Source organism: Hesperophylax consimilis, chromosome 13 (genome assembly GCF_061612785.1).
Source record: "Hesperophylax consimilis isolate HC1 chromosome 13, BYU_Hcon_1.0, whole genome shotgun sequence".
Taxonomy (NCBI): Eukaryota; Metazoa; Arthropoda; class Insecta; order Trichoptera; family Limnephilidae; genus Hesperophylax; species Hesperophylax consimilis.
In genome coordinates, this window is record NC_142848.1 from 32,625,951 (window position 1) to 32,640,515 (window position 14,565).

General features: G+C 38.3%; 1 protein-coding gene across 1 annotated transcript in view; it reads left to right on the forward strand.

Moving 5' to 3' along the window:
- Positions 1-14,565, forward strand: part of LOC149418828 (alpha-2-macroglobulin-like) — a 54,037-nt gene that overhangs the window by 15,110 nt on the left and 24,362 nt on the right. The window contains exons 3-13 of the mRNA XM_089639019.1: positions 131-203; positions 570-738; positions 2,059-2,190; positions 3,059-3,222; positions 3,804-4,002; positions 5,952-6,077; positions 8,424-8,681; positions 9,746-9,979; positions 10,649-10,939; positions 12,724-12,952; positions 13,817-14,049. Of these exons, the coding sequence (XP_089495145.1) occupies positions 131-203; positions 570-738; positions 2,059-2,190; positions 3,059-3,222; positions 3,804-4,002; positions 5,952-6,077; positions 8,424-8,681; positions 9,746-9,979; positions 10,649-10,939; positions 12,724-12,952; positions 13,817-14,049 (2,108 nt within the window). The remainder of the gene's footprint in view (positions 1-130; positions 204-569; positions 739-2,058; positions 2,191-3,058; positions 3,223-3,803; positions 4,003-5,951; positions 6,078-8,423; positions 8,682-9,745; positions 9,980-10,648; positions 10,940-12,723; positions 12,953-13,816; positions 14,050-14,565) is intronic.

The following is a 14,565-nucleotide window of genomic DNA, read 5'->3' on the forward strand; positions in this document are numbered from 1 at the left end:
AAAAGGAGGAGTTAAGAGATAGGCAAACATTCCCGGGTTACTAATATCCTGACAATATTCCAATTCCTCCTACGACCGTAATAGTGAGCAGAAAATTAAATAATTAAATAATGTTTTTCAATTTTTTTAGGCAATGGCGGCTGCCTGGATGTACTGATTCCACGAACTCCACACCTCAAATTGCTACTACGGTTCAGAATGCGGTAATCTAATTAAAATATATTTACGCCTGTGACAGACCTCGCTATAAGCTATATGCTGAAATAGGCCAAGCCATGAAAGTATAGCCCAAGTGTGTCAGTCACATTAATTAATTGATTCTGTGCAAAGGAAGGCTGTTCGTCCAATTGATAATTCGTTGTTAACAGACTAATTGCCATCTCTAAAGATCTATCCAAGTTTTGTTTTTATCCAAGTACTGTGAAACAATCGGTCCATAATAAAATGATAACAGAACTTGAATTGAATTTTCACATCGAAATTTGATGAATCGTTCAAATTCTATGAAACAACCATCCTTAGTGTTAATGAAAGAAACATTGTACGAATTGTTTCTTTTAAATTCATAGGTTTGACGACCTGCCTGATTACCGTGTGGACGAGCGTAGAGAGGTGCCCCTCCAGCACGACAGCAGTATCGTCATCATCCAGCTGGACAAGCCCATCTACCGCGCTGGCGAACCCGTCAGACTCCGAGTCCTTCTGCTGCGCCCTGACCTAACTCCTCTGCAGATACCTGTGAGATTTACATAGCCAACTTTTATCATCATCACAATGATAACCATTATCATCACGGCACAGCATCCCAGGGTGGGATTTGGCCTCTTCATACAATCCCTAATAATTTTGTCTTCATCGGGCAATACTTATATTTATTTAGTGACTATTTAAACCTTGTACATACAAATACAAATATGTATATGTAGTAAATTGCATTTGTTAGACCTCCTCACTAGGGTGTCCTGTGCTGAGGCGGACTAAAGTTATTCACCCCTCCTCACCCTAGTCATTTTGAATGTTTTTTCATTGATCTCTTTCAACCAGATATTTATTCTTAAGGCGATGCACTACGTAGTAATGCAAAATCATGTGTTTTTGGTTTGAAAATTTGGTGGCCTAGAAATGTTTCAGATGCTTTAATTAAATACTGCGAGTAGAATACATCCTGGCCTTTGAAATAATCGAGTATGTTTTAGATAAGTCTTTTTATAAGCCCAGAAAAAAATAATGTAAAAGGCCTATGAAAACTGCTTTAAGGTTCAAAATCTCCTACTTACGAACCCATTTTCGGTTATGATTTTATTGTATAATCTGGCAAATTAAGTTATTAATAAAATGATCCACAAAATAAAATAAAAGTCACTTTTTGGCCATGTTTTTTTCTTGCATAAATCAAAACAGGCGGATGGTGTTAAGCGGGAATTTAAACATATCGCCATTTACGTAAGGGGTGTTATTGATAGCGGCTCGATTTAAAATATTACACGACGTAGTGCATCGCCTTAATTTGTAATCATTAAATTTTTCTTTTCGCTTTACATCTGGGGGAAGGATTTTGTGGGGTTTTAGTAGATGCTTTGTCCGAATGTGGTTTTATGATTTGGAATATTATTTTGTCATTGTGATTTCATCTAGTGTGATGAATACGCGTTATATTAGAGGATGTTGTGTTCCCACAAACAGTTCTCCAACTCGTCGTGGAAGGAGATTTTAGAGAATAAGTTCTTTATATTAAATCAGGGATTTATTCAATACTTTACGTATTACAAGAGTGACTTCGATGGTTGACCTAACTAGGAGCTGGCTAAGTGAGATCTGCAAACACCATGTTTGTCTGAAATCAGCCTAACTGGCCCTAGCGACTACTGACTACTAGCTGCCATCTTGCGGACTTCCTAGCAAGCTCTTTGCACTGCCCTCTATGAGTGCATCTGTGAAGCTCTTAGCTAACTCACTTCCCAACAGAGGATTACAAATTTTTGAATAGTTTCAATAGTATATTTTTAGCATATATTTATTGTACACTTGATTTGATTATTTGGTTTGATTGGTTTCCAGGTGTACAGAATATCCATTGAGACTCCCCCAACCATCTTTGGAGGTCCGGTGAAGGTTGTGCAATGGCACAATGTCACTACGCAGCTGGGCGTTGTGCAGAAAGAGTATTACCTGGATAAATACGCACAGCAGGTGACAATAATACAAACTATTTAATAGTTACCCCATAATACACAAAAAAAATAAACAAAAAAAAACCCATTGATTAACATGTTAACTACAATAATAACACAGTAAATTACTCATATAATTTTAATATTGGTATTTATAAATAACTTACGAGGCTTCATTGTTGACCCAACATTTTGACAGCTTGTAATGATGTCCCTAGTGGCAAATTACAAAAACTTAGGTTATTTTCCAGCATAAAACATATTTAGATAGGAGTCTGCATGGTCGTAATGGGCCGGAATACCGCGAAAATTTAAATCCGTTTTCGAGAAATATTTTTATAAAGGGACCCTCACGATCGTATCATCCAGGTCTGAAAGGATTATACTGGAAGTTCTGTGAACAGTAGACCTCGTATCCAGAAAACTATGTTTCTAATTTTCTCTTATTTAATAAATCAAAATTTCCTCTGAAATCGTAAGTTTTTTAAGTAGGTACTTAAATACCTACCTACTTAATTATAAACCATAAATATTTTACAAAACATTTTTTTTAAAATTTCAAATAGGGAATTATACAATTTGTCCGAAAAATGTCACTATCTCAATGACAATTCGTTTTTCAAACGTTCTTCAGGCAGGTAGGTACCATAATATTGATTATTCAGACTCGTATTAGGAAGCACGATCATGCAAACTCTGGCGGGATAAGAATGTAGTATCCAACAAGGCCACCATCAACAAGAACCGGAACGTAACAAACAAATTTACAGACAATTTGCAAAACGGTTGAGTTAAAACAGGACTACGCTCAGTCAATTATAATTTTAGTGATAAAATTCTTCTCTTTTGAACTGTCACGGTTCCAACGCACTTTTTCATATTTTTAGGGAGAATGGCGGGTGGTTGTGGATAGCCGAGACTCCTCCGCCGCTTCCACGGCGCAGAGCTTCTCCGTGACAGACTACGTGCTGCCCTCCTTCTTCATCTCTGTGACCCACGACAAGGTCTTCCTGGCATCCTTCAAAATGCTGTCCTATTCTATCTGCGTCAGGTAAGGTTAACACCATGGACATTCAAATTGATAGACCAGCCAGTCAAGGTCTCTCTTTTCATGATTTGTTAATGAATCTGACAGTATACAAGCAACTCGCATTTATAACCACTATTTAGTACTCGGAAATAAAATCCGCTTTCGAATTACTAGTCCTTTTTACATTGTCGCGCAAATTACTGATACACTTTTACAAATGTATTGTAATTTACCAACCTTAATTTAGCGTCGCTAAGCCAGACGATTCGTTTAAAAATTAAAATTCAGATCGTGCTCAGAAGAGTCCCTCAATGGACCCCGCTGCAAACCATTGCTTTACTCGTCTTTGTCTGGTTATTTCAATGTGCGCTTTTTGGTGGTCAATGTACTGCTGATGTCGTAGATTATTCAAAGCATTTTCGAACCTTTCTGGTGCCAAAAATATGGTCACATGCTTTGCCTCCAGCTCTTCAAATGATACCCAGATTTTATGTTATGGCAATTCTATTAATTTAGATGTCTGAAGATAACTCCGTCCAGGAAAAATAGCGGTGATATTACGGTAATAATTTTATTATTAAATTAATCAATTTCACTTCCAGGTATATGCACGGTGAGGGTGTGAATGGTGCTTTGACTGTTACCGTGCACTCGGACTCGTATGACAGCCAGGCGCTGCCGTTCTACGCCCAGCTGAGTGAGGAGCGCCGCTGCTTCAACTACACGTTGCAAACCTCGCTACTGGGCTTCGGCCGGGGTAATGTGGAGCCCACGATGGTGGTTGCTGACATTGCTTTTCAGGTCAGGATTTAAAAAAAATTATTTAGATTTTTATTTTTATCGGAGTAACATTAGCATCATTCTTTCTTCATCATCTTCAGGATTCTTTCAGCTAATGATGATTTCCTATCTCAATAGCTGCTTGTGTCGCCTGAGGTGGCTGTCTGTGTCTTGTTATTTATTTATTTTAATTATTGTAACATATTAACATATTATAACATTGAATCTAAGTAAGAATCGTGGCTCCCTTATCAGGCACACGAGCTCCTCTTTTCTGATAAGGTATACATGACCAATTATGAACCTAAATATTATATTTTGCAAAATATGTATGTATTAATGTAACCCATATATGATCTAAATAATTGTAACAGATTTATCATCGGTTTACAGTACAATATTTCTTATTTTAATATTCTTAAAACTATTCACATTTGGGAAGATAATATATGGAATATAATAATGATATAATAATATCTTTATTTAAGAAATTTGCAACTACAGGGTTTTCCAATAAGAGGTGTTATTTTGAATAGCCAGCTATTTCGGTAGATGTTACTTTTGAAGCTGTCATTTTTTGACATTTGACAAATAGAAACTACGCCATTAATAAAAATAGAACGATACACGCTTCAACAACGCATTGAAATTATTAAAATTCACTTGAGTGAATCAAATGCAAATCATCTTGAGTGATGAGGCCCATTTCCACCTCGGTGGCTTCGTCCACAAGCAAAATTGTCGCATCTGGGGCTCAGAAAACCCAAGAGTTATTGTTGAAAAGCCTCTCTATCCTCAACGTGTGACTGTTTGGTGCGGTTTATGGTCCGGCGGAGTCATTGGACCTTACTTTTACGAAAATGAGGCTGGAGCAACAGTTACGGTGAATGGATTGCGTTTTCAAGAGATGATTAATGATTTTTTATGACCGGAATCGGATGGTATTGATCTGGACAACGTTTACTTTCAACAAGACGGCGCTACGTGCCACACAAGCAACGAAACCATTGATCTTTTACGATTGAATATCAAAATAACACCTCTTATTGGAAAACCCTGTAAAATTAAGAATACATGTTGACAAATAGATAAAGTTGAGATTTTTCATGACCTGCCTCACTAGGCTAACGGCTAGCCTGTATTGAGGTAGTGATTTTAACCGCATAATGCTTTTGAACGAGTCACGCTCGCGCGCTAAATGCGTTCCGATTTCTGCTAGCCCGAGTGACGTTCGCCGATTTCGACTCGCAGCGTTCTATTTTTAGCTAACACGAGTAAGGCTCGTCAAAAGTTAGCATTGTATTTTACGCAGTTTGAATTTGCCTACAGTTTGCCTCAGAGACTCTGTTGTGTTTTTGAGCTGCTTATTTCGTTTTTACTATATTGTTTTCACATTTTCGTGTATGTATGAATCGTTTTATTTAACCTGTTCTTTTTTTTAACACTTTTTTATAAAAAAACCATAGCATTAAGTTGTTAAAAGTTGATTTAAATAGAAATAAATATTCCTATACTTATTTAAAAATATAATCACTCAATATTTTTGCTAAACTAATAATTTCGAATTTGGGTGAGGGCACCGGTAAAGGCCCTGTTATTACTTTTGTCCAAATTATAATTTTTTTTTTAAATTTGTTTAAGCAGATATATAAAAAAGTTTTAAGACTATTTAAAGAGTACCTAATTAAATATATCCACTGTTTTAGAAATTTATTGGCGTACATAATGCGTTTATAATGTCTGGTTTTTAGGCTAAATCTATTTGTCGCCTCAAGTAAATCCATATGGTGCATGAACCTGAGGTTTTTTTTCTGGACTTTCCAACATATTTATGTATTTTGTTTGGTGCGGAGCACACACACCACTAGCATACTCCAGCTTACTTCTTATGATGTCATTGAACATCTGCATCTGCATCTGGGTCTACACTTTTTTTCTAACATCATCTTAACAAATTGCTTGCTTTTCAGGAGGATGGGACAAAAGTATGGAAGAACACGACGGCCATATCTAATTTGTCCAAACAAGTGGTAAAAGTGAGTTATGTGGACAAACACGACATGTTCTTCAAGCCTGGCCTTCCTTACAGAGTAAAGGTATACTCTCTCCTTAAAAATCTATAATAATTTCTTTCCATATTGTGCCCACGCTAGTATTTTTTATTACAGGAGACTGTTGACGTAATGTTCCCGTGAGCACTTAGACCATAGGCCCATTGTGCTATCCTCAATTTACCCATTCTACCTCATTCCTTTAACAGTAATCCGGACAATTTAATAAAGTTCACCAGGGTTGTCATTGGATATGTGGCTATGTCTTCTGGTTCTACAATGTGTCTTCCAGGTGTCTAGCCTTATTCCCAACAGGGCGGGACATTGGCACCAAAGGTGAATTGGAGTCTCTTCATCCTCTTCACATTTCCTGCATCTGTTAGTGTTTTCCACTCCCATCAACTGCATGTGTCTCCTGAGATGGCAGTGTCCCGTTAGTAGTCCTACCAGTTCCCTCAGTGAGTTTCTGTCCATATTGAGTAGTTGTCTGGTACGTTTATGAGTACTTCGGATTGCCTCATTCCGGGTGCCCTTTCCCATTCCTTCCAGTGCCGGGATTTGACCCACCTTTCAAAATGTATTTCGGTGTGGCAAGCTGCTACTCCTACGGCCGGCTTGGATCCCGCAAGTGATCCTGGTACCCAGATCAGGGTTATTTTATTGATTGTAGCAAGTTCTTCAAGAATGGTCCTGCATTCCATCACCAGTCTGGAGTCGTATCGGTTACTTTCCAGTGACATTAGGGCTGCCTGGCTATCAGAGCAAATGCCTATGTTCTTATTCCTGTATCCGATACGTATGTTCTCCTGTGCACAAGTTAAGATGATCTCCATCTCAGCTTGAAATACAGTGCAATGTGTTCCTAGAGGTATACTAAGTTCCCTCTTGGAACCCTGTAAACAGACCCCGGCCCCTGTTCCCTCCTCTATCTTGAACCCATCTGTGAACCAGATTAGTTCATGTTTGTGGGTAGGGCCTGGAACCGTGTCCCATTCCTGCCTTGTGGGGTACGTCACTCTAAACTGCTGTCTGAAGAAGTATTCAGCTTGTTTGCCGTCCTGCCTCTTTCCAGCTGTTCCCCAGTTTTGTTCCAATCTCCGTGTGACTGTTTTTGGGCAACTCACCTCTCCATTGACCTTTCCATTGTAACATGTAGGCTGCCGCCATTGCCGCCCCCTCTAATTAGCTCCAGTGGCTAGTATAGTGGTTAAATAGGAATAATTTACTAAAGGAATTCTTTTGCTTTTTAATCATTGAAGACAATATTAGCGACTCTCAAACGAAAATTATTTGAAAAATACGGTCGCATCTAGGAATTGAACGCAGGTCCTGGGTTTTTGAGGTTATACTCATTAAGTTATTCCAAAAAAATTTTAAATTATATTGTTAGTGATAATGCTAAAATTATATTTCTAATGATGATAATTCTATTGCTATCATTCTGTCCTGCCACCACATTATGGTGAGACTAATTTTCATATGATACAATTTAAATTCAACAGAATAACTAGAATGGACGAGGAAAAGAAGAAGAAGATAAAGAGAATGAGAATGACAGTGAAGAATAATTTAAAAAAAAACCATCAAGAATAAAAAAATGTCATCTAATGTTTAATTTGGGAGGTGGGTTTGGTTCCGCCGCCCCTGGAACCATTTATTGGATAACCAACACCTCTGCCATAGGTCACCCCAAGTGGTTCGCTATGTTTGATGATTTAGCAGGGGTACCCGAGTTCATTGGGTAAGGTGTGTATACAGCATCCCCAAAGATGACACAGGCCTTGAGGGAAATTATGTTCCTCAGGGCCTCCTGTGTGAGGTTACTGTAAAAAAAATCCATCTTTCAATTGTTGTCTACCCTACATTTGTTCCTATACGTGCCTGAAAACTTCAGCCGTAGTCAGCATAGCATGACAAGAGGAATGGTTGTATTGAATGAAATTTCTGTAACATTTAATGTATTTAATCACTCTTTAAGTAACAAGTACAACCGGTTAGTAGCCGAGTGGATAAATGCAACAGGTTCCCGCCCTGGGTTCAATCCTCTGCTAGCTAAGTCTTCCATCAATGCACAACCAAAATTTTCCATTTATAATGATGAAAATTAGGAGGAATGTAAATAATGTTAAGTTATTCGTAACCCGGAATTGTTTGTCTGTAATTTAAAAAGAGAAAAATAAGTGCTCGGAGGTAAACATAAATTTATTGCTGGCGAAGGTGGTACTATTGTATCGTGTCATTCTATTTTGTCACTATGTACAACCTTGGCCAATCACAAATACAATCAATGATAAACTTACAGTAAATGGATTCAAAATGCTTTCCCTCTGTTGGACATTTTTTTGTGACCTCACTTTTGCATTTCTGTTAAAATACTCCTTTTCTTGTAAGGTTAGAGTGACCGACTGGAAGAGTCTCGCGGTGCCCAATGCCAAGGTGCAGTTCTGCAAGATCCTCAACGGCAGCACCGAGGAGGTGGATAACCAGCGCGAACCTCAGGTCCTCTACGACGGCCGAGACAGCCACCCGGCGGGAGACGCCCGGCCACTGGTGGACGATTGCGAGACGGGAGTGACCAATGCCAAGGGACACGTCTCTTTCACATTCTCGGTCAGCGCAAAGGAAAATACAGAGTTTGTTTTGTTGAAGGTTGGTATTTATTTGAATTTTTTTAAATGAATGACAGTTAATATTAAAGTAATTTCAAAATCAATAATGCCGCTAAAAAATTACAAAGCGCCGTCAACTTAGTCTCATTTTAAAGAGGAATGATGAAAGTTGTTGTCTGACATCACAAACTATGCATGCGCAAAGTGAACCCACATTTTCAATATGTGTCTGTAAACAGGACTACTTCTTGGAGACTAATAATTAATAAACCGTGCGCACAGCACGTGATGCCAACGTTAATCCACAATACTGCAAATCACACTCAGTGGCAACCCGCCTTTTGTTTCTACCTACTTACCAAACCCACAAATTTAATAATTTGACCCCTTTAATACTCCGTGCAGTTTGGTTGTAGTTCGGCGACAGGTGGCACGCCTCCATTTCATATTTATTTATTAGAATAAATTATTACATCTCTGTTTCTATTATCTATGGTACACTAGAACCCCGATAATACGAAAAAATTCGATTTTTGTGAAAATAAATCCTAAAATTTCGTAAATCTGAATCTAAAAAATAGCCGTGGTTGTAAAACACCGACAAATATATTTTTAGGTGGTTATACATCAACCTAATTAATATTATTATTTTGTAAATCTGAATCGATTTACACTGGAATGTCGTATTTTTTCCATTTGACGCGGAAATGTCGTAGTTTTACAAATTTACACGAAATATCTGAATTTAAAGGGTAGGCCGCGAGGAAACTCGGCCGCTAAATTTCGATTTATGCATAAATATATCGCATTTTTACGAATTTATTTTGAATATCTTAATTTAAAGGGCCGGCAGCGACGGTAATCGGCTTATAGCGGTTAGTATGAATTTACTCCTAAGATACTACCCAGATTTGAAGGGGCAGTCGAGAAACTCGATTTTCGGTATCTTTTTTTTATCATAAAATTTCAAATTGCGTGGGAATTCGTTAATTCGAAATTTGATTTTTGATGTCCCGTGGATTTCGAATTAACGAGGTTCTACTGTATATATCAAATATTTAAGTATTTTCTCAAATAATCAAACCTGCAATTCTACAATTTCAGACTATAGTCCTCGATCACCCGCTGAAAGAGTTTGAATGGGGCCCGTCAGACAGGCGTTTCGCATCTTCCTCGTTGAAGCTGTACTCCTGGGGCAACCACTCGCAGATGAGCATGGAAGTGGGCTCCCCTCTAGCCGGAGCCACGGAGCTGAGAACCGGCTCCCGGCACAGCTTCCCCGTTTTCCTGACCATGCAGGACGAAGACAGGATACGGCCCATCTCACTGCATTATGCGGTGAGAAATATTTTCATATTTTAGTACTCTCTCACTAATCCGCCAGTCTCAAAGAGACAAGTGTACAATTAATGAAAGTGGCAGATTACAGTGCTTACATACAAAATATGGTTAAAATAATTCTTAAAAACAAAAACAAAAAAGCTATCAATCTTTCGTAAAATTTCCATTTTTTGGTTTAAAGTTAAGGTGATATGTTTACGCTTGCGAGAAGACTCCATTTTGTAAACTACTTTAAACAAAAAAAAATGGCAGAACGAAACAAATAGAAACGCATGCAACAATTGCTAGAATATTTGCTTTTCGGAGCAGCTCATATGGTCTCGTGGAAATCGCCGTATCTCCCTTACTAATCCGGTGAGAAATACAAACTAAACGGTGTTAGAAAAAGAAAACATTACAGTTTGTATAAGAATTAAATTGTATACCTATCTGAAACTAAAGATTCCGACTGAGAAAAAAGTATTGTGAATTTTTTATTAATTATTTTTATATGAAACGACAAAGAAGTGAGATGGCCAGAATGTTTATAATACATTTATTTTATTTGATTTGGTTGTGACTTTCTGACAGCATCTTTAAAGAAATATAACAGTCAATATGCCAGAGGCCTTAGGCATTAAGGTTGCTGACTTGCCCGAAAGAGTTTAATATAAATATATATTTCAGATAATAACCCGCTTAGGTGCCATATTCCGCTGGGGCACTACAACCCAATGCCCCAGCACCATCCACGACGTGCAGAGCCTGCAGCGCGGCCCGCCCGGCGGCCCCGAGCCCCCCGAGTGCTCCGGGGCCGGGCCAGCCCGGAGGGGCACCGTCTACAAGATGGTGGTGCACGTGAGGGTGTCCCACCAGATGTGCCCCCACAGCCATCTTCTGGTGTACCACGTCACACCGAAGGGACAGCTAATTGTGGCCAGCAAGATATTCAATGTTGATGAGTGCTTCTTTAATAAGGTTATATATCTATTTTACACCATTTTATACATTTATAGCAACCAGTGGCGGCTCGTGACTTTTGGGTTACTAGAGTGCTAATATTACAAAAAATGGCTTAATTGATGTTGTTGTAGCTGAAAACGATTTTTTTTTTTTTTTTCGAAAATTGATTTTTTGTATGAAGATTTTCAGGAATTCCGTGCGGCGCACGGCTATACTGAAATTTCCTGAAAATCTTCATACAAAAAATCGATTTTCGAAAAAAAAATAAAAAATCATTTTAAGCTATAACAACATCAGAAATGCCATTTTTTATAATATTAGCACTTTAGTACGCCCAAAAGTCACGAGCCGCCACTGATAGCAACTGCATTGCCACCCCTCATGCCAATTTGTTTTGCAAATAAATAGCTAATAAACGTGGAGTCGATTTGTTCGCTTTTCGGGTCAGCTCATATGATCTCCCTTTGTGTCATGGTTACAATATGATCTAAATGGTGTTAGAAAGAGAAAACACCACGCTTTATATTTAAATCTAGAAGTTAAGAACAGAAGAATTTATTTATTTATTAATAAATTAACGGACTTACGTCCAATATATTACAAAGCAACATGAGATTTGGGACAATGTACAATATAAAATGGTATGGTGGATGGTATATAAAAGCAGAGACAAACAGGGAAAACATAAGAAAATAGAAGTGTCAGGTCAAGTCAAGACCTTGCTAAAACTAAAGTGATACAAAATATCCTCAATTGCATAGTGAGCGACAAAAAACATTCTGACTTATACCAAAAAAATCAAGGTATTGACGTGAGTTGATCATTCTACATATTCTGGACAATGGTGAATTATAAGCATAATTAGTCGAGTGTTGATTGATGAAGAGCAGTTCTTTATTTCTGAGTCTACGAGAAGGTATATTGAATGAGATGAGTTCTAGTAATGTTGGCGAGTCAAAAAAATTGTTGATAATTTTAAAGAAACAATCATTTGGAAAATTCATCATTTGATCTCATGATCAGATTTATTTCGACGGTCTTCTAAAGGAGAAAGGTTTAGAATTTGTTCAATTTCATAATACGAGTAATTGCCTCTTTCTAATCCTAGCCTCCTAGCAATCCCTTTTAGGAACCGATGTATAATTAGAATATACACTTCTATGCAACCAAAGGTTCCGGCCTCAATTTGATAAAAAATTATGAACAGGTTTGGTATGACATACAGGTTTAAATCGCATATCAAAAAATTCCAGCTAGGGCAAAATTCCAATTCCAGCAGCCCATGAATGGTTTGTCGATGGGAAAAATTCTCATCACTGGTGCACAAACGGTTTTCCAGAGGTTAATGTTTTTTTAACCTTTTCTTGCTAGAGTTGTAACTGAGTCGACTCTAATTATTTCATTTAATATCTCTGAAAATATTAAATTATCAAAAATTCTAATTCGGGTTTCGGTGTCTGCCTGTCTGTGTAACTCTGGTTCAGTGAACTCAGATTTGTTTTAAATTTAAGTGTCATTTTCAAAATTCGAACTGAGTGAAGAATTTGGACAAGTGATTAAGTACCTACCTACAATATAAGATTTTTTTAACAGAAAATGTTAAAAATTCAGACTATCCCGTGTTTTTTCGTGGGTCTGTGCTAGAATTTATACTAAACACAGAGTTCTGTGAAGAGGAACTCTTCTGGAAAAAAATTAACTTATTGAATAAAATAATTACAATAAATATCGAATTCAACAGAATTTTTTTTTTTGTTGTAAACTCAAAATAATAATAATTAATGTAATAATTCTCTCAGGTCTCCCAGCAATGGATGCCGGACACGGTGCCCCCCTCGTCCCCCGCCAAGCTGAGGCTCCGGTTTCCGGGGCCCGCCCTCTGCCTGTTGGGTGCCACCAACGTGGCGGTCCACCACGTGGCCTCTAGACGCTCTGTGCACGAGCAGGTGGTCCGCCGGCTGATGGCCTTCATCGACGCCAGATATGATAGGATCGAGGCCGTCGCCACTGAAGAAGTTTGCTTTGCAGGTATTACCTAAGTATTCTGTTATTAAACCTACACCGTATAATTTTCTGTGTAAACTGAAAGGATACTACTTTAGGATGCACTAAATATGAGTATGCAGACTAGATTTGAAGAGCCAGGAACCTCCCAACCTTTCTCCTTTTCCTCTCCACTTTTTTTATAATTTTTATATGAATATCGCACAAGAGTCCGCAATAGGAATTTCTTCTGAGGCTAAAGGAAAAGAACGTGGAGAGGAAGGTTGGCAACAAACCCTAACATTTTTAAAGCCAACTGGCACACCCCTTTGATATAAATGTCATCTTACTCATTTACATTTCACAAATCCTTTATATTTGAAACTTGTTTGAGATTATGACCGAGCATAGTGTACCTCTGGTAGGTAAGACCAAATGCTCTGGTGAGTAAAGTCTAAAATCAGGACTACACATTTCAAGATATTGACATGAAGTTGGTTTCGTTGACTCCACTGAGAAATGTTATCATCGTCGTATTATCGTCAGCTTGAAGACGCAGACAATCCTTAATATTTCTAGTTAGTAGATATAATTTGAGATCGTTAGCAAAAAGGAGAGGAACGAATGTCATCAATGAATATAGAAAAGGCCCCAGGATTGACCCTTGGGGAAACCCATAAAAAATAAGAAACCCATGGATTGGGAGATTCCCTTGTGTGACCGATGTACATAATATCATATATTTGATTTAATTTGCAGTATATTTTATACGCTGGCAACCTTTGCCATAATATGACTACACCAGATATTTGGATTTGAATGGGTATTCTGTATTCCCGTTCACACTGGCTCCAGTTGGATTTTTGCCCAATATTTTTTTAGTATTATACAGCCATTATTTTATTTCAGCGTCTGCTCAGATTCACGACGACGCCAGCCAGCAGCTGGCGGATAACACCCTGCGCACATTCCTGGACATAGGCGTGGAAGTGATGACGGACCTGCTGCCCGCACGCGTCCCGTGTCCGCAGGCGCAGTCCATGTCGGATGCCGTCCCGACACCGCCCCAGGAGTTGCAGTCTGTCGAGAGATACGCCAAGGACCGGACATACTTCCCTGAAACTTGGCTGTGGGACATGCATGTATGCTGATTTTAACATACAATCAATTTGGGAGGCGGTTATGGGTACTGCCGTTCATCGGATAACTATCATCTCTGCTATAGTTCACCCCTAGTGGTTCACTATGTATGGTGACTGTTCAGAGGAACAAGCTTCTAGAGCAGAGGTTCCCAAAGTGGTCTATATAGACCCCCAGGGGCCGATATCAGCTTGCTGGGGGTCTATGTCAACGAGAAAAAAATTTAGGGGTCCACGAGATTCAAATGCTGGTAGATACGAGCGGACCCCCATTTACCTTAAGTCAACATTTAGGAGTTCCGTAAATGACACAATACGCCTAACATAAATAACACAGTTTGCGTGTGTACTAATAATAGACTGAGAAATTACTTATTTGATATTTGTATTTTTATATTTCGTAAAGTTGTTTATTGAGGTATATAAATAAAATTATACATTCCTTTTCTTGTCAGTATTAATATATTCAAGCAAAACATTGCAAATCGGAAGCCGCGAATTTTCCTAGATTCCCAACTT